Below are 18,979 nucleotides of genomic sequence, written 5' to 3'. Positions count from 1 at the left end.
CGCTGTCTGCACCCTCACCACGTGTCCACTGTCTGTCCTTGGAGGTCGGAGGCCACCAGCCCTATCCTTGCATGTGCAGGCCAGCTCCACGGGGAGGTGACGCTGAGCACTGGGGCTCAAGGCTGTCATACTGGCACAGCTTTGGCTTCGTGTTTCCCCTTCACTGCTTCACTAGCTGGCGATCCCCAGCCCTGCCAACCCAGCTGCCGTAATGCTGCACAACAGTGTTTGATCATCTGCCACTGTTTCACCAGGAAGACTGGGGCTGCCAAGGACTGGGCTTGGGGCTCTGCCATCCACCTGCACCTGCCTGCCAAGGACAGCCAGGTACCCCCAGGAGGCCAGAATAGAGAGGTGCAGGTCACAGTTTGTCCCTGGGGAGCTTTGCTCCCAGCTGCCTTTGCTCTGAGCCCAGCCATACCCAGTGTGAGCTATGCAATACAGGACAGGGGCCCCACCCCTCTCTCTGGCCCTTACAGGAAACTCCTGTGTGTGCTGAGTAAGGAAAGTGCCTGGACAGTCCTTGAAAATCGATCACACTTGCTGTTAACCACAGACATTCATCTCTATCTCTCTGCAGACTGAGTAGCTCCATTTGCATCAGCCGCTGCCCAGTGTCCCGTGTCCTTGTGGATGAATCGCCAGGACCCTGGGTGCACTAGTACCCTGGGGCTTAGCAGCTGCTTAGAGTCAAAGGCTAGAGTCCCCCCACTTCCCAGCTGGAGAAGCACACGGCTCCCTTCCTGGCAGGCAGGAGCTGAAGGTGACTTCTTGGCTTTGGGGGCAGGTCTTCCCTTCAAGCAGCCCTGACAAATGGGAGCCCATTTACCCACTGTCCCTGAGCTCCTGTCCAAGCGCACGGAATTCCTAAGGAGACGCAGCTCGGCTGCCAGCGCCCATCAAATCGTTATTGGCTGCATTTCCTCGGGAGAGCTTGTGTACTAAATCCTGCCGTGGCTGCGTTAGAGGAATAAAAATTCCGCACACGGCCTCGGCTGCAAATGTGCCTCCACAGAGACGAGGAGGCTTTCTCAGAAGTCACTTTTCTGCATGGAGGCTGTGCTCTGGAGCGTCCTTGGCCAGGGGCCCAAGGGAAGCAGAGAACCAGCGCCACAGAGGGGAGGGAGCAGGGCAGCTCCAAGAACCAAGGCTGCTGGGCACCTGGGACCTGCCCTGGCTGGCCATGAGCGAGCTCCTCCTTGCTGCTGCACTGTCCCAACCCCGAGCACAGCAGCCAGCTGTGGGCTGTGTCCTTCTCCCAGGGCCCTGGGAGCCTGGCCACGCCTGAAGTTCCCTGAACTTCCTCACTGGCCCCTCCTGCAGCATCAGTGGTGTGGGCTGGCTGGGAAGACCCGGGACTCCCAGGGGGGTCTTGGGGCAGACCCTGTGACACATGGGACCCTGTGGAGCCACAGGCAACCGAGCAATGTGAGTTCCAGGAGGTGTCTGTGGAACTCCCACACTCTTGCTCAGACAGATGGAAGGGCAGTAAGGAGCAGGTGGAGAAGAGCCCATTGCAGCAGGCAGCCAGACGAGACAGGGTGCCAACTAAATGTGCAATTCGGGTCAGCCATCCTTCCATTACTACTAGGTATATCCCCCAACTAAAAAACAAAAGGTGGATGTTGATCTGAAAAGCAAGCTGGAGTGGGTATCCGGAGCTTAGAATTGCTAAATCAGTGGAGAACACTTCTTGCCCCGCTCACACTCTACCAAGCAGGACCTCTTCCTGGTGGGCCGCAGACACTGACCCGAACCGGGAGCCAGAGATAGTGTCGGGAAGGATTCAACCTGCGGTGGGTCCTGGGGCAAACCCCCATTCCTGGGCCTTTCCCTCCACCCCCATGGCTGCACGCAGTGGCCACACTTCTGACTCACTCCCTAACGTGTCCTTCAAATAGCCTTCTGCTGGCCGCAGGCCTGGCGCTTGAATTGCTGCTGACTGGAAGGGCAGGGACCGACGATGCTTTCCAGGAAGGGTTTCCCTGGAGAATGCTCTAGAATCTGTTCGTTCAGCTTCCTGTCTCTTGGCTGCTGCTCCCAGACCTCCAGCAGCAGCCCACACACAGTGGCGTTGTGGACAAACGACCCCACATGTCACAGGTTCCTACACACTAGAGATCTGTGGTCAGCCCAGGTGCTGATATGGCCTCCTCGGCACCCACGGGGATGGCAGAGCCTCTGCCCACGGGGAGCCCAGCTCTGGAAGCACAGTCCGAACTGCCCCTGACTGAGAGGACAAACAGAGGGATGGAAAGGGGTCCCGAGGAGACTCTGCTTTTGCAGCCCTGGGAGGAGGGGTGGTGACCCAACAGCTGGGCCTGTGTGCGATCCTGGCACTAAAACACCACTGGATGACACAGAAGTTGGGCCGAAATCAGCCTGGCATAGAGAGTGAAGCGCTAAGCCACCACACACACATGCACACTCTTACCCACATGGGCTCACCCCTGACACAGGAGTCACCCACACACATGTGCAGACTCACACAGACACACTCACATGGGCATACAAGTCCACAACTAGACACACACACACACCCCTTGTCACCTTGGCATCCCTGGTAAGCCTGGAGACATCTTTCCTGCACACCACCAGACTCCCCGACACTCTAGGAGCTGAGTTAAATGCTAACACCAGGGAGCACAGAGGGTCTTGGACAGGAGCTGGCAGCCCAGGCCTGTCATCCACAGAGCTGCCCTCTCCACGCAGAATGTGGCTGGGCTGCTGGCCCCTATCTAGCCTGAACCCAGTGCATGGTGTTTTCAGGGTCTGGAGCTGCCCAGGGTCAGGTGTAGTCTCTGGGTCCTCTGTCCCCTGCCCTCTAGGCTCTCTCCACCAAGGCCAGGTCCTTGGGAGAAGGCCCCGTGGGACTGTGCAACTGAGATGAGAATGAAGGCATTGCTTGCTGTGAAATGAGAGCCCACACCCCCAGGAGAGCTGGGTGGGCCTTTGTGGGTCCACGGTGAAGGACGACACGCAGGCTGGGGCCATTCTCCCCTCTCTCCAGGTTGGCTGGGACTAGCCCAAGGTCACCTAGGAGCGGTGGGTGGTGCCAGGATGGAGCTCTGCAGAAACACAGGCTGCCCTCCTAAGCCGGCAGCCAAGAGGGTAGGGGCTGGCCGTAGGCAGCGGGCAGTAGCTGGCTTCTTGCTTTAGGCCTTCCCAGGGGGCGAGCAACAGCCATGATGACTGACAGCAGGGGGACCTGGGCTGCTTCTGCCACCTGTCAGAAGCCATCAGCCAGTGGCCTGGGGGAATAGCAGTGACCACTTCCTGTCTGCTTACCAAGGGTGATGAGTTTCATGTTCAGTGAGACTAAAAGAACAGCGACCCTATGGCCCAGGACACTGGCTCCTGTCCCGGTTTCTCGGGGTGGAGCTCGGCGTGGCTTCCATGCCTCTCTCCCTGAGCTGCACCTCCTCTGCGTGGCTGAGGAAGGGAGTGCGTTTCTGTAGGGACTCAGGCCAGAGGCTGCTGAGCTGTGTCTACTCGAAGCTGGGTTCCCTGACCAGGACAGTGCAAGGACCAGCCCGGGAGGGAGGTGCTAAAGAATCGCCATTCCTTAGCTGGACCACAGCCTCCCAGGAAACAGAGTCGGATAACATGCTATTCCAGGAGCCCCTTTGTCAAGAGAACACAGCACAGGAGCTGGGGACACTATCCTCTCATGCTGCCCCTATGCTCCGAGTCAGACGAGTGAGGCCCGACCCCAGCCCTGGAACATGTGGTCATGGCCATGTGCCTCAGTGCCATGACAGCCAGCAGGTACAGGGAGGGGACCCGTGCCTGCCTGGTTGTTGCTCCAGGAGGTGACTCACAGGGCTCACATAGCTCCTACATGTAGTCAATGTGTGCGGCTTGCCACTCACTACCTTCTCATCCTCTGGGGCTTACACACCCACTGCCACACACTCGCCTTTGCACAATCCATGTCCACGGGTCACCCTGCCTCCTCGGCCATCACAAGCCTACAGGTCCTCCATGCAGCCCATCTCCCTGGCAGCCTGGGCCTGGCCCTCAGCCTCTTTCTCTCTCTCTTTCTCATCCTCCCGATATCTGAGGACTGTGTCATGGCTCAAGCACCACGAAGCAAGCCCCTAACCTGTTTAGGCTGCCTGCGTGGGAGCACCGTCTCCAGTCAACACAGCTCAAGCAGAGCACCAGACTGCTGCCAGCTGCCCCTATGGGTCCAGGTGGCTGGGTTTGCTCAATTCGTTCTGAAAGCCAGCCCTGGGTCAGGAGTGAGGGAGACAGAGAGAGAAGGGGAGGGAAGAAGGGAGAGTCCCAATTCTGAGGGGGACAAAAGGAGCTTTCATCTTCGGGTGATGAAATTATAGCCAGGAGGCGCTCTGAACAAGCCCCAAATAGATAACAGGGAGCAGGCAGCTGCACAGTAAATTCCTAGGATTTGTAGTCATTCTCGGGCTGGTTTATCCTTGAGAAACCTGGGAGTCATTCTGTTTGAACAAGATCTAGGGGAAGCCGAGTGAAAGGGCATGGGCTTCCTGGTTAGCAAAGCCCAGGCAGCAGAGAGCTCACACACACACTCCAGCTTGGGGAGGCACGCGCGGCTCACAGCTACCCATCCCGGAGGGACCTGGGAGGATGCTGCTCCCCCAACTCAAGGAATCACCAGGCCTCCCTAGGAACTGGAGGCCCTCCGCAGGAGGTCTCAGACCCTGCTCTGTCCACTGGGTACGGATGCTGACTGCTGGTCAAGGAAAAGTTGGGTTCCCAGAGACATCAACACCGCATGGCCCATACTGCTTGCTCCTGCACCAGACTTGAGTTTCTGCCCGTAAGACCCCAGAGGGAAAGCAGAGGCATCAACCTAACCCCTGTTGCTACAATCCGAGAAGGACAGAGTTCAGAGAGGAAGAGGTGCCCAGAGCTGCTTGCCGGAGCAAGCTCAGCCCCGACAAGGCTCGGTCCCTCTTCCACCTCTTTCCAGGACACAGGCGGTACCTCCAGGGCGGAAAGAATCGCCAGAGTTCTCCATTATTTATGCGCTTGCATCTTCTCCCACTCCGCAGCAGCCAAACTCGCTTTTAAGCAGCGGGATGGGGGAAAGTGCGGTAGGGGCAGCGGCTTGGAATTAGGCGGACCAGAAATAATACAAGGGGACCCACAAGGACACCCAGCGACCTGTGCCAGGAAGTGACACGGTCTGTGGTTGCCAAATGCTCTTCTGTGAAAACTTCATGGGAAGAGGAATGATCACAATGTGTTGAGAAGAGAGAGAGAGGAGAGAGAAAGTAGCACGAATGAGACTGTGTACGTAGCCCATGTTCTGGGCCCCGACACACAGGGTTATAAAAAGCAGAGCAGGGCCACTGTGCTTGGCCAAGGACAACCCAGTGACCCAGCCCCTCTCTCCTGACCCCTGGCATCTGTGAGGTGTCCCCAGCCACCTCCCTGGGGCCCCTCCTTTTTGAGGCTTCCGATCTGCAGAGGCAGCCAACGCCCCTTAGTGCCCACGGCTGGGGCAAGTGGCGTTTCGGCTCCTATTTTCAGAGGCTGCTCATCCTGATGAGGTTCCGTGGCTCCGCTGCCCAGGAAAGGATAAATATTTCTGATCTATAGCAAATGTGTTTTCCTTTAGCTAACATCTTGGCAGGCAAGTACACTAATCTCTCAGGAAAATCTAGAGCCTGAAAATCAAGCAGATTTTTTTTTCTCTCAGAGCACATAGAAATTCCGAGTTGCTTTTTTTTTTTTTTAATGCTGCTGCTTCTTTCTTTCTAAAAAAAAAAAATAGCAGATCAGGAGAAAAATCACAGTCCATTAAATCTGCATCTCTTGAAAGAAAAACCCAGAAGGCTACCTCCCCATCAAAGACAAAATGAACAGAGTTTGGGAGTGTGCTTAAAATGTGTCGAGGGAGCGGCCGTCATCCTACATTGCCCCTGTTCAGCTTGCAGATACAGGAATCCCCCAGAGTCCTTCAGGAGATGGACAACAACGGTTGGAGGGCGGCCTCCACACCCCAGGAGGCCGAGAGCCAGGAGCGATGCCACAGCTCCCCGCTGACCTGTCAGCTGCCTGAGCAATAGCATTGCATCTGGTGACCCCTAAACCGAGTATGCAACAGGGCCAGCAAGATCTCGGGATCCCCAAAATGTCCTTAATGCAGGGGCCAGACTTGGGTCAAGAAGAGGCCCCTGAAGGAAAACATTCACCCTCTCTCATCAGTTCCCAGGCACGACTGTCCTGTGGTTAAGCGAGAAAGGGAAGGATTGGAGTAGAAACTTCCAGAAGGAGCTAGCATCTGGTGTCTGGATCCTGCTGCGAACGTGTGGACACTTCCAGGTGCAGGTGCACACACATGCATGGTTTCAAGCTTCACAGGCACAGGTAGGACAAGATAGATGCTTCCTGACCGACTCCCAGGAAGTTCCATGGAAGCTTCTCTGCCTTCCACAGTGCCACTTCCCGTGCTATAGGCAGGCGAGCTGCTCTTGCTCACCTGCGCGTCTGAGTGGAGTCTGCAGAAGGCCCCTGTGGGCCTCCGCGTAACTGTCCTCATGGGCAGTGCCTGGCTCCCACCAGGGCTGTCCCAGCCCTCAGGCCCATGGGGCACTCTCCCTTTCTTATGCCGCAATAAACTATTTCCTATTATCTTCACACTCAAAGAGGAGTTTGTGGCTCCTACCTGACTCATACAGGGCGGCAGGAAATACCTGCTACCCAAGAGAACTGACCAAACAAAGCACCCCACTTCCAGCAGATCCCCTTACACTGCCCCATGGAGTCAGCTGGTCACCAGCACCCTGCCCAGCACCCTGGCTGAGTGTCCACTACCAGCGGCAATGTGGCTGCCAGGATTTTGGGGGCGGGCCAGTCTGAGCACACTGGACCTGGATTTCACACTGACTGGTGACCGCGCAGGAGGGAGCACGCCAAGGCTGTACTTCCCGTTGCAGAGCGAGTAAGCAAGTGAGTCTGCACTGAGAAGGAGCTGCCCATCCCAATGCTGGCTTCCCCACAGGTGCTGGAAGAGTGACTTGTCTTTGAACATTATTATCCTCTGGAAAGTAAGAGATAAAGGATGTTTCCAGGCAGCCGAATAACTTTGGCTCAGAAACCATCTTCAATACTGTTTCCTCTGACAAGCCTCCTGCCTGGGCCAGAGTCAACTCATCCGTTTTAGCCTTGGTTGAAGGACAAAGATCACCAAGTACCCACTCCTGTCCCCGCTGGGTCAGGCCAACAAGGCAAACCCACGTCCAACCCAAAGTATTCAGACAGTTGGTGGGACACATGGACACACCCTGAGCCATTCTCCCTCTATTTGCCTTGAACCTAAACAAGGAAAGGAGCGTTTGCCTGGAGCTCCTTTGTGGACAAAAAGCACCAAGTTCAAGCCCATCTGTACCCTTAAAATGACAGCACTGTGCTGTGGCTTAACAGGTAAACCCGCCTTCTGTGTTGCTGGTATCCTATAGACGTGCCACTTCTGATCCAGTTCCCTGCTAATGTGCCTGAGAAAGCAGCAGGAGCTGGTCCAAGGGCGTCAGCCCCTGTACCCAAGTGGGAGACCTGAGGAAGTTCCTGGCTCCTGGCTGTGGTCTGAGCCAGCCCTGGCCATGGTGGCCTTCTGCAAAGAGAACCAACAGCTAGAAGAGATCTTTTCCTGTCTCTTTATAATTTTCAAATCAGTCATCCAGTTCTGCTGGACAAGGCTGTGGGTGGGGCCAGGGTGGGTGGGGCCCAGCCCAGGCAGGTGGTCTTTGGGAGTCTTGTAGACTGTAATGTTGTGTCGACTGCATAGGTGTAGGTGGCCCGTGAACTGCAGCCTCATTTTTGATTTGGAAAGAAGATAAAGCAAGTTTTCTTTAGGATATTTGCAAAGGCAATGAAAAACATGGATGTTCAGCTTAAACTTCACTCACTGAACACAGCCTGAGGCAGCAGGTGCGTGCAGGGCCACGCTCTGCGTTCCCAAGGGCTCACACAACCCTGGTCTCATTGTATCAGAGTGCACGACCCTTGCCGCCCCACTGGCTGCAGGTTCCTCCCCGTGTCCCCAGCACCTGGCATGACACCTGACCCCTGACACCACGCACTGGGCTTGCAGAGGGATCTCCTGCCAGGTGGCCTCAGTGACACCGGGCACCCTGGTCTGCACCTTTACTGCTTGGTGGGCTATAACACGTGATCACCCTCCAGGTGTGCCGAAAGTGCCCGGGGAACAGCAGCCACATTGTGGGAGGCAGAGCAAGGCAGGTGCACGCTGCAGGCTCACTGCAGGGCTGGGAGTGTAATTGACACTGTCAGAAAGGAGGAAGGAAGGAAGGCAGGAAGGAAGGCAGGCAGCCTCCAGGTCTTCAAGTGGAGGCCTCTGTGCTTCCCACCCTGCTCCCAGTGGAGACGAGGCCTACAGCCCCTCACAGCTGGCTGGCCATGCCCTTGGGGTCCCATTGCAGAGGTATCCAAGTTCCCATGGCACGGGAAGCAGGGGTGTGCAAGTGTCTAGAGTCATTGTGTGGTTGTGTACACATGACGCACTTGCATGAACACACGCATGTGTAGGCACCTGCCGATTGCACAAACACGGGCACACACATGTTAGACATGCACACATGTTCTCTGGAGTGTGCATGCATTTTGAGTATGTTGTGTGCACATACAGATGTGTGTGCATACAGTGCATGGGTGTTGCTGTTTGTGCACATGTAAATTGTGCGATGCATCAAGTGTGTGGTGTGGTAGGTATGCAGCATGTCGTGTGTCATATTGTCAAATGTGCATGTTGTATAGTGTGTGTTATGAGCATAGTGTATATTCTTAGTTTGTGTATGTGATATGTAATGCGTGCAGTGTGGTATGCACGCAGCACGTAGCATATATGTATAGTGTATCACATTGTGAAAATGTGTGTGTAAGTAGTATATATATTCAATGTGTATATGTGGTGTGCAATATGTTTAACATGTAGTATGTATATGTAACACAAGTGGTGTACCGTGTGGAATGCATGCGTAGTGTGTGTGGTGTGCATGTGTGTCGTGTGTGTCTGTGTGAGATGACACCTAGGGAGTGGTAGGACATGTACCATGGAAGGAAAGGACAGCTCTGCTTCCAGAAGCAGCCACAGTTTCCACCAGCCACGGAGCAAGGTGGGGGCGACAGAAAATGACCACAATTCTGCTGAGAAACGGCTCAGCGGCTGCCAGGGCCCCAGGCGTGCTGAGCAGAACTGCCGAGCTGGCAACCGAGACTGTAGGGGCCCAGCTGCCCCAGCAAAGCCAAAGCCAGATCTGTGGCAGGAGGCAGGGGCCAGGGTCAAGGGTGGGCTGGGGCTCTGGGGCCTTCACTTGGGGCCAGGGGTCTGGTAGCTGGAATGTTCTGGAAAGTGTCATCGTTGGGCCGTTTGCAGACTCTTTGGTTCCCCTGGGTGGAGGACCAAGCGTGAATGAGGCAGGCCCTGGGTGGGACTTTGTACAGCACAGCAAAAGCCACCACACCCTCGTGCCGTGGCAGCCAGAGTGGAGCCAGCACCAGGACCCGGCTTCCTCCCAGGTGTCCCAGCCAACCACCTGCTCGAGACTTGTGATCATAGCTGGTTCTCAGCGGAGGTCCCCCTGCACCCACCACATACTACACAGATTACACATATTAATAATGAATTCCATTTGGCTGTGCATTCCTACTGCATCTCTGTCTCTTAGAGCGGCAGAAGGTGGAGTGACGGACTACTTGCTAAGAGGCTGGACTGCATGCTATGCCTCACCTGAGACAACTGAAACAGCATCGGGGTCAGATAGCAGTGACATGGAACTGGCATCGGGGTCGGGCAGGGGTGACATGGAGCTGGCATCGAGATCGGGCAGGGGTGACATGGAACTGGCATCGGGGTTGGGCAGGGGTGACATGGAACTGTGGGCCAACCTTGCTTTTCCAACCTACAACCCGTCCCTGCAGACTGGCTGGGATTATGGCTGGGGGCACAGTGGGGGCACAGTGGGGACCACAGCTGGAGTCCAGAGCAGGAGGCCAGATGGTGTGTCTGGCTATCATATGGACAGCCTGCACTGGACTTGCCTTTCCACGCGTTCTATCCAATTACAACTGAATTTGACTCGTGGCCCTTTGAGCTCCTTCAGAGGCAAAACCGAAAGCATTTCCTGGAGGCAAACTTTTGTCTCTGGCTTTAGAACCTGCAGCTTCCCTTTTGCTCCAGAGAAGATTAGGGACCTTCAAGACCGCATGTCAAAGCAAGATTACACACAGAGGATAATTAAACCAGAGCCAGCGTCATAAGCCACCTAGAAGGCAAATTAAGCAGCTTTGGCCTCCTGCTCGCTTCCGAGGGGAGGAGGGAGTGGCAATCCTCGGCGTGCTCAATGGAGACAGTAACCCAAGTGCCTTGTCCATTGTCCCACCTTTGCAGTAAAAGCAACCGCTTCGCCAAGCAACACTGTGGTGGAGGCATACACGCCTCCACGGATGGGAGGACCAGCCCATGGCCAAGTTCTGGATAACAAGGCTAACTGATAATTCTCATCTCTAAGGGGCCGGGGATGCAGCAGCTTCCTCCATTCTCTGTCTCCCAGGCTGGTCTGGGCAGCCTGGACGGGGGAGGTTGATGGTGTCCCCAGTGGGGAGGAACAGGGAGCAAGGGCTTGGCTCTGGCGGGGGGAACACAGCAGTAGAGGGACTGCCAGCGAATGGAGAGATTGGAGATGGCATCCCACTTCCTGCGTGGCTCTGAGACCGGGTAATCCTTTCATTGACTTCAGCAGGGACGTGTTTGGGACTGAAACAGCAACGAGATTCCAAAAGGTGAATTCACTCTGCCAGGGACAACATAGCTGAATTGCAACCTGGGCCCTGCAGTGTCAGATGCCTGCGGGAAGGTCTCTCTGGCCTGCGGGAAGGTCTCTCCTGGTCTCTCTCTCTTACCTCCCCACAAGGCTCGGCTACACCTCCAGCCTTATCCTTGGCCCCGATGCCACCTGCAGGGTGAGGGCCAAAATGCTCTCATCCTCCTCTGCGGTGAGACCAGCTGAGAAGACCAACTGGATACGCCAGAGCGGAGGGTGACACACAGGATCAAGGTGACAGGACCTACTGGAAAATGCCCAGTGCCTTTCTGCAGGGACTATAATAGCCATAATAGCTATTTTGGGGGGATGAAGGGAAGGACTGCCATATTTCCCAGAGCCTTTAAGTGGGTACTGCAGTGGCCTTGGCATCATAAATCGTAATCAGGCGAAGGCATCTGAGGAGGAAATACTGCCCGCTCTGCCGTGCAGCCTTGGCAAGGGTCCTGAAATCTTAATGGAATGGAGCAATTTTTTGCATAGCCCTGTAAATTCCCAGTGTCTACCTTACCTTCTCATTGCGTTATTCAGGGGACATTAAATGGAGAAAGATGTGGAAGCTGTGGGTTAGAATAAAGCCGGAACGAGACAGCGGCTCAAGAATTATGGAAGCAAGACCACAATTCATCCCTGCCACCTCCCCCCATATTATTCCCCGTGACCAGCCCCCACTCCAGCCACAGAAGGCCTTTCTCCTCTACAGATGGACGCCTTCAGGGTGGATCCTGGGATGCAGCACGCTCTGGAACCGCTGGGCTGAGGCAGCTCCTCCATCTGGCTACAGCCTCTGCTTTTTCCCAGCTCGAGTGCTGCTGCTTCCTACAGCCCAGTCCTGCTCCTGTCTCGGTGCTCTGTCCACAGCCCCTCGCCCATCCTGCAGGACCAGACCCCGTCCCCAGCTGCCTAACGACCTGACCATTGCTGGATGCTTGTAGTTCCTGCTGTGCCTGTGGGCTGAGCTGGCTTTCCAGCGTGGGCCTGCAACTTTCCTGCCCTCGGTCTGCTTCTGGCTGAGCCAAGCCCAGGCCCTCTGGGCCCTCAGCCCAAATTCACATGGCAACAGGGATAAGGGATGCCCTACCCTAGAACCCTCCAGCCTGGGATGTGTGTTGGTGAGGACGAGGCTGACCACCACCAGTGCCTGCTCCATGAGGCTTTGAATCTGCCCTCATCCACGACTCCTTTCAGAGTCCAAAGCAGCTTTCAGCCATTGCCAGGTTGGCCCAGGGCCCCTGTCAAGTCCACCCAGTCCAGAAAGGGTGCAAGGTCAGCTGGGGTGTGTAACAAAGAGATCTAGCAGCAGACCGACCCCTCAGGGACTCAAAGGGCCCAGGTGGGTGGCCAGGGTCGGTGGCCTCTCACATCTGTGGCATTGAGAGCAGGTCCCACGATGGGTCCCAACAGGGTGTGGGAGCAGCTTTGTCTTCCCTTCTCTGTGGACCACCCCCAGTGCCTCTCGGGCCTGGTTGTGTGGCCTGGAGCTCATGGGGACTGCGTCTGAGTTTAGTCCCACCTGCGCCCACCTTTGGGGGTCCCTCACTCTCCCTGGCCTTGCGTAGCCTCTTCTGTGCAGCACTGGGAATCCATCCCAGAGCCGCTGAGACGGAGGACAGAAACTCAGTGGCCCTGGAGCTCAGCCAGGTACCCAAGGCTGCCCAAGGCCAGGGTTGTGGCCTCCCTGAGCCCTGGTGGTATACAAGCTGCACCCACGAGCAGGGCCTCTACTGCCAGCCCAGTCCACCAATACGTCGGCCATACCTTCCACTCTCCAGGGTTGAGGCTAAGACTTTGTAAGACAAGGCCATGGACTAGGCTGGGCTCCCTCACTTCCAGTTGCTGTGTCTACAGGACACAGCCCAGACCTGGCACCTTCTCACTGGTCTAGGCACAGGGGGCAGGGAGCTTGTGTACCACCTTGCTGCCGTTGTAGCTCAATGCTCCTTGCAGCAACAGGCTAGGGGCAGGAGGAAGGGTTTTAGCCCCACCTGGAGACTCTGGCTTGAAACAGGCAGATGGAATGTGTGGTTGCCACAGGTCCCAGGGCTCAGCTGCCTTGGCACTTCCATGTCAGCCAGCTGGGCCATGTGGCCTTGTATGGGCAGTGTTGGGGCCTCTGCACCTGCTGGTTCTGGGGGCCTAGGCTAGCAGCGGCTCACATACAGGAGTCAGGGCCCAGGAGCTGCTCCGCTTCCTGGTTACTTTCATGACCTGGGACAAGGTGCCCAACCTGTCTGCCTCTCAAATGCCTCACCTCTAAGGATGAGAGTGCTCGCCACAAGGAGGCAGCCTGCAGCAGTAGGGGCCTTGGAGCCCCACTCCAGTTCTGCCCTCGTGGGACTTCTGGGAGCCTCTGTCTTCTACCTAGTGAAATGGGGGCATGTGGAGAGGGCTTCCTGCCCAGACAGGAGGAGGCAGCCTTGGCAATGGGCTGAGTGGTCATATCTGAAGTGTGGGGGCTCTGGCAGTGCCCAGAGCCAGCTGTTTGCCTGCTGAGCCCAGAGCTCCTCCTGCAGTTAACACCTGCCGTGCACCCAAGCCGACACCTGCTCTGTGAGTGCTCTAGCCTTGCCCTGCCCAGGCCTCCATGGGTGGCTAGGGTAGGCCAGGAAGGATCCCTGGAGGCCTCCAGCCCAGCAAGCCGGGATCAACAGCCAGACAGCCTCTGGCAGGGGGTGGCAGCTGCATGGGGGACACACCCCTGCCTCGCTGCTGCTTGGAAAGCATTCATTCAGCACATAAAGGACAAGTGCAACACGGGAAAACACTCATTAGGAACAGGAGTCATTTCAGATGAGCCCTGCAGGAGCTGCTGGGAAGTCTAGTCTGAGGTCAGGACCTGCTGTCCTGGCAGGAGACACGAGAAGGTGGTGTCCTGAGCTACCACTGCCTGCTCCCCTCCACCAGCAGGAAAGCCCAACGTTGGGGAGCTGAGGCCAAGGGACCCTTCCTATTTGACTGACCCCTTGGCACCTCCTCTGATCTGCTGGCTGCGAGGCTGCCCAAAGCCCGGCACTAAGAGCAGAAGCCAAGCCCTGCCCTGTCTCCTTAAGCCCACGGACTGTGGGCTGACCCATGCCCTGACCCCTTTTTGACCTCTGTGGTCTATCCAGGACTCATGATAGTGGAGGAGCCCCACAAAGCTCCTGCCCACAGAGCCCCACCTTAGCTGATGATGTAGGTAGCCCACAGAGGTAACCTCCAGGGGAGAGCTGAGTGGACACTGACCAGGTGCCAGTTGGACAGCTGGCTTGAGCTCATCTCATCTGGGTCCTGGCTGCTGCCTCCAGAAACTCGGAGCTGTCCAGTGCTGCCCACTTCACATGGTGCCCACTGGTCATCCATGGACTAAGTGGGCTTAGTACCCTGTGTCCAAGAATTGCCTCCATGTTCATATCCTAATAAGAGATTATAAATGAAGATGGTGGTGGTGGGAAGGTGTGGGGCATGACACAGGAGACAGAGTAAGACACAGCAGGGCTGAGGCAGTGCTCTCCTGGGGAGTCGCACGGCTCCAACCTCACAGCACTAATGGCCCCTCCCAGCCCCTCTGCTGATGCCTGTGTGTCTGCTCACTCCTGTCCTGGCAGGCAGGCCCTCCCACATGCTAGGTGCTCTGTGCTGGGTAAGGCACAGACATGAGTCCCCTCCCAGGGGGGCTGACAGGCAGGGTGGGAAGGAAGCCTTGTGGGAGGAGCCTCTCTGTGTTAAGGTGGCCTGGAGGGACCGCAGTGGGAGGTTCTCGGGCTGGTTGTCGTCAGTGGACAGACGGCTGCTGAGTGAGCAGAGGCTGTGACAGCGGCCAGTGTTGGATGGAGAGCAGGTGCCTCTCCTGAAGAGGCTCTGCTTGATCTAGAGGCATCCTGCACAGCCTCCTTGCTCCATGTGGGTGGGCCAAACCAGCAGGAAGCTTGCTAGGTGTGCCAAGCTGGAGGGTTTGTTCACTGTTGACTGCAAATGCCCACTTTTCCAGCATGCACCTGTTGCATTTAGGACTCTGCCTCATTTGCATATCCTACTGGGGTGCCACCCTGCTCCTTATAGGGAGAGGTGAAAGATGGAACTCCTTTGGGCCGTGCTTAGAGGTCTGGCTCTCACTTACCCTCTTTCTACCATAGAACATGCTGGAACGCACAGCTCTCCTGTGTTCACAGACTAACCTCTGCCACTCTCCCGCTAACCTGGCCTGGGATGGATCTTTCCAAGGATGGGTACACTGCTTGGGTTTTCTGTTCCTCCTGTACGTGGGAAGCTCTTTGGCTCATCCACGTTGGGTCTTTCTCGGGGGACGGGGGGCACGTGAATGTATGTTTGCTATCTAATCGTCAAATAGACTCTATTCCTATTTGTACACAATGCCAGTCTTCACTTAGTGTATCTATCTGCAGAAAGCAAGAACCTACATTAAAACACGGATACGCTCATGAGCCTTGACACCAGAGAGAAGGCTCCTCCGGCCCAGCCGACCTGCGGGGAGGCAGCCTGAGAGCAGATGTGGCCAGCCCTGGGTCCCTTGCCCCAGCGGCATCAGGTGGTGCTCAAGGGTGGTGGACTGGGCTGGCATCCCAGCTGCCTCCCTTCTTGGCTGTCACCACAGTCACTGCTGGGACACCTCCAATCCCATGCCTTTCCTTGGGAATTCAGTCTCTTATACTTCCTGCCTATGAACGTCAGAGAAGTTAAACCTGACCGCGTTGTCATTGTCCTGGCATTGTAATCAGCACCAGAACAAACTGCCCTGACCTCCTCGCCTACTGCATTCACTCCCAGCTCTGAGCTGGATGTGGGCTGCGCTAATTGCCTCGGACTTGGCTCCTTAGCCTCCTGCTGTCCATTGTGGGCTTGAGGCGAGTTGGGAACCCCTACACCTGCACACCTTCCCATCTGCCTGCAGACTCAAGCCTGGAGGACACCAAGATGGAGTGGCATGACAGTCTGCCCACCCTTTGGCACGGAGGAGAAAGGAGAGGCCCATGACCAGCCAAGAGGAGCCCATGGCTATGACACTGGCCCATGGGCAGATGTTAGCTTCCTGCCAGCTGGCAGGTGACATGCCAGAGGTCCACGAGTCGTGTAGGAATGTGCCCTGTGCAGGGAGGCCAGGAAAGCAAAGCATGAGGCTAGGCACAGGAGCAGCCCCCGAGAGCGGCTGCAGTGGGGGCAGGGCATGATCTCCACCCTCCCGGAAGCCCCCCGGGTGTCTGATTCCAGGAAAGGACACTCATCGGGATTAAAAAACCTAGAACATGGAGGGTGGCAGCTACTCAGGATGCGGCAGATTTGCACGAGGGGGATGTAGTCTAGCAGGAGCTGGACAGCCCTGGATAGAGGGATGGGGGGTGGACAGGAAGCCCACCCTTGGGTGCTGCTTCAGCTGGACAGAAGACTCAAAGGGCATTTTGATGAGGGGATGGGCAGACATAAAAACCAGAATGGGAACCAGTCTAAACAGACCCTAGAGTCAGAGAGAAGTCGCCGAGAGCTGCGGACTGGCCCAGAGATGTGTTCCTTCTCAATGAGCCGGAGGACTGGAGGACACAGGACACACCCCCTTCCTTCGCACTCCTACTAAATGTCACTAAACGGGGCAAGGCTGCGGGGTCTTCCTTGTCGACTGGCACCAGAGCACCACCCTGCCCTTCCAGGGAGGCAGGGCTGAGTCACAGGAAAGCCAGGAGCCAACGTGTCAGGCTTCCGGGCAGGCAGCGCCAGGGTCAGGCAGCAAGCCGGGAAGTGGCAGCCTGGCCCGTCCACAGTCCTCAGACAGGCTCAGGCCCGAGTGCTGCCAGACTTGCTGGCAACTGAGGGAGAACAGGAAGGGCTGCGACGGCAGGGTGAGAGGGGCTGGGACGTCGGGGTGGGTGGGGCTGGGCCTCTCTGTGCGCACAGCTCTGAGCACCTGGACGCCTTAGCTGATGGACCAGGGCCATGGGCCTCTGGCCCCTGGAGACACCACTGTAGCACTCACCACTTGCTCCCGCCCCCTCAATTCAAGCATCCACCAAATAGCTCACAGGTGGGTGTGGACAGTGAGACCACAGGAAGGCCTCGGGCAGGGACTCCCGGAAGGACAGGAGACAAGGACTACCAGGTCCACAAACAGCTGCAGACCCCAGGGCCAGCTCTCAGAGGGACCCAGGTTCAGCAACACAGCAGCACCTCCAAGCAGGCAAGACAGCATTCGGAATGTCCCCAGTCAGCAAGAGGCCAGCAAGCTCCACAGAAATTTTCCCCTTCCCGGGTTCAGCAGCACGGCGGACCCCAGTCTTCCAGGAGATGGCCTGATCCCAAGCTACCACTTTGCCCAGCTCCGCCACGGTAGACATCATGAACCCATCACAAAGTTCGTGGATGCTTCCTCTCGCCAAGCCATCCCTGGAACCCCACGGCACCCAGCACACTGCGTGCTGTGACCCACCTGTCAGAGACAATGAACTTGCAGCCCTTGGCCCCAGAAGCCAGGGCGCCCTGGAGCACCTCATGCTACTCCTCACTGGTGAGCATGGCCGCCCCTGCTGGCAGGCCCACTCCACTTGCGTCCGCTCCCAACAACACCGGGCCGGCCCCCGTGCTACCCTCAGCGCCACGCAGCCAAGGTCTCCAGGAGGGAGGGCCCACCCAGGGCCCTTGGCGGGGCCACGTGTTCAGCCCTGTGTCCCCGCAGACCCACCCCGAGCAGCAGTGACAGAAGAATTGAGGCCCAGCCACCTACCTGAAGGAGCCAGTAGCACCTCCTGTGGAAGGTGGGGATGATGGAGGAGTGGACATAGCAGCCGTACAAGCACTAGGGAGAGAGGAAAAACGAGAATTCAGTCGGAAAGAGGGAAGGAAGGAAAGAAGAAAGGAAGGAAGGAGGGAAGGAAGGAAGGAAGGAAGCAAGGAAGGAAGGAAGGAAGGAGGGAAGGCATTTCAGTGGAAGGATACAGAAGGCCTAGGGAGACTGGGGTGCAATCACAGTGGGATCCAGCACCAAGACTAACAGAGGATCTGCCGGCAGGGACCCCAAGGTGGGCAGCTGGGTGGGCCTTCTCCTCAGGGCCTGAGGAGCAGCCGGAAAATCCAAGACAGCTGAGAACCAGGAAGCGCCCCATGGCGCAGCAGCTGTCAGTTATTTTGGGGGTTTGCAGTGTCTCTGGCATCCATCCCCACATCCCAGGTGAGCCCCTTGGTGCTCAGGGAAGGAGCCAAGAGGACTCATATATGTGTGCATGTACCCACCACACACATACACACACACACACACACTCCAGACCCGCCATGGCCAGGTAGCCCCAGTGGACACCTGCCCAATGCCAGGGGCAGGGCTGGCAGCTGCTTCTGGGACGGACCTCCAGAGCCTGAGGCCTCCCAGTTACCTCTTCTTCCTAGTTTTTTTTCTGAATAACCACTTGTCTGGCACACATCTGTCAGCTGAGGAATAAATCGCACCACTGCATGAGAACTTGGCTTTTGAGAAACAGCTAGAGCCAGACTGGCTATCAGGGGGCAGGGATCACGTCTAGGAAGGGTGATGTGGGTAGGGATGGAAGGTCCCCAGGGGCCTGGCAACTGGGAGCAGGCTGGTAAGCTGACTGGCAAGTGGCAGTGCTGGTGTGCGTGTGTGTGTGTGTGGCGGAGAAGGGGCGGTGAGTTTGCTGGTGAAATGGACCAAGGACGGGAATCAAGAGCCCCAGAGGAACCATGCCAGCTTCAGGGCGCCCAGCCATGTCAGGCTCTGAGTGCCCAGTGACGGGAGCCCCTGTGGAGCCAATGCCTGGGTCCCTGCCACCCACCTGGGAGACCCAGATGGAGTTCCAGGCTCCTGGCTTCAGCCTGGCCTAGCTAGTGTGGTCATTTGGGGAGTGAAGCAGCAGATGGAAGATCTCTCCATCTCTCTGTAACTGCCTTTCAATACACGAATAAATTAAGATAAACGTCCAAGCCTCAACCTTTGCTTTCGGAGCCTTCAACTGCAAACCAGGGTGACTGTCCCTCCCTTGGCTGCCCAGCTCTCCCTGGCTTCCCACCACAGGAGCTCCCACAGGCCATGTAGGGGAGCGGCCCTGCGACTCCTCTCTCTGCTGATTTAGCCCCACTGCCAGCTCTCCACGTAGAAATAGCTAGCCCCTCCAGATGGGGGTCTTCCGCTGATATCATTCACGCACCAGACCCAA

The 18,979-nt window shown here is 56.9% G+C and overlaps 1 protein-coding gene across 1 annotated transcript in view; it reads right to left on the bottom strand.

The window, feature by feature from the left end:
• CAMTA1 (calmodulin binding transcription activator 1) overlaps positions 1–18,979 on the bottom strand; it is a 698,792-nt gene that overhangs the window by 156,745 nt on the left and 523,068 nt on the right. Inside the window, exon 6 of the mRNA XM_040987850.1 lies at positions 17,539–17,610. Within this exon, the coding sequence (XP_040843784.1) occupies positions 17,539–17,610 (72 nt within the window). The remainder of the gene's footprint in view (positions 1–17,538; positions 17,611–18,979) is intronic.

The sequence above is a fragment of the Ochotona curzoniae genome, unplaced genomic scaffold, assembly GCF_017591425.1.
Source record: "Ochotona curzoniae isolate NIBS_2020 unplaced genomic scaffold, NIBS_Ocur_1.0 contig_4792, whole genome shotgun sequence".
In the NCBI taxonomy this organism is placed as follows: Eukaryota; Metazoa; Chordata; class Mammalia; order Lagomorpha; family Ochotonidae; genus Ochotona; species Ochotona curzoniae.
This window is presented reverse-complemented; position numbering and strand designations above follow the sequence as displayed.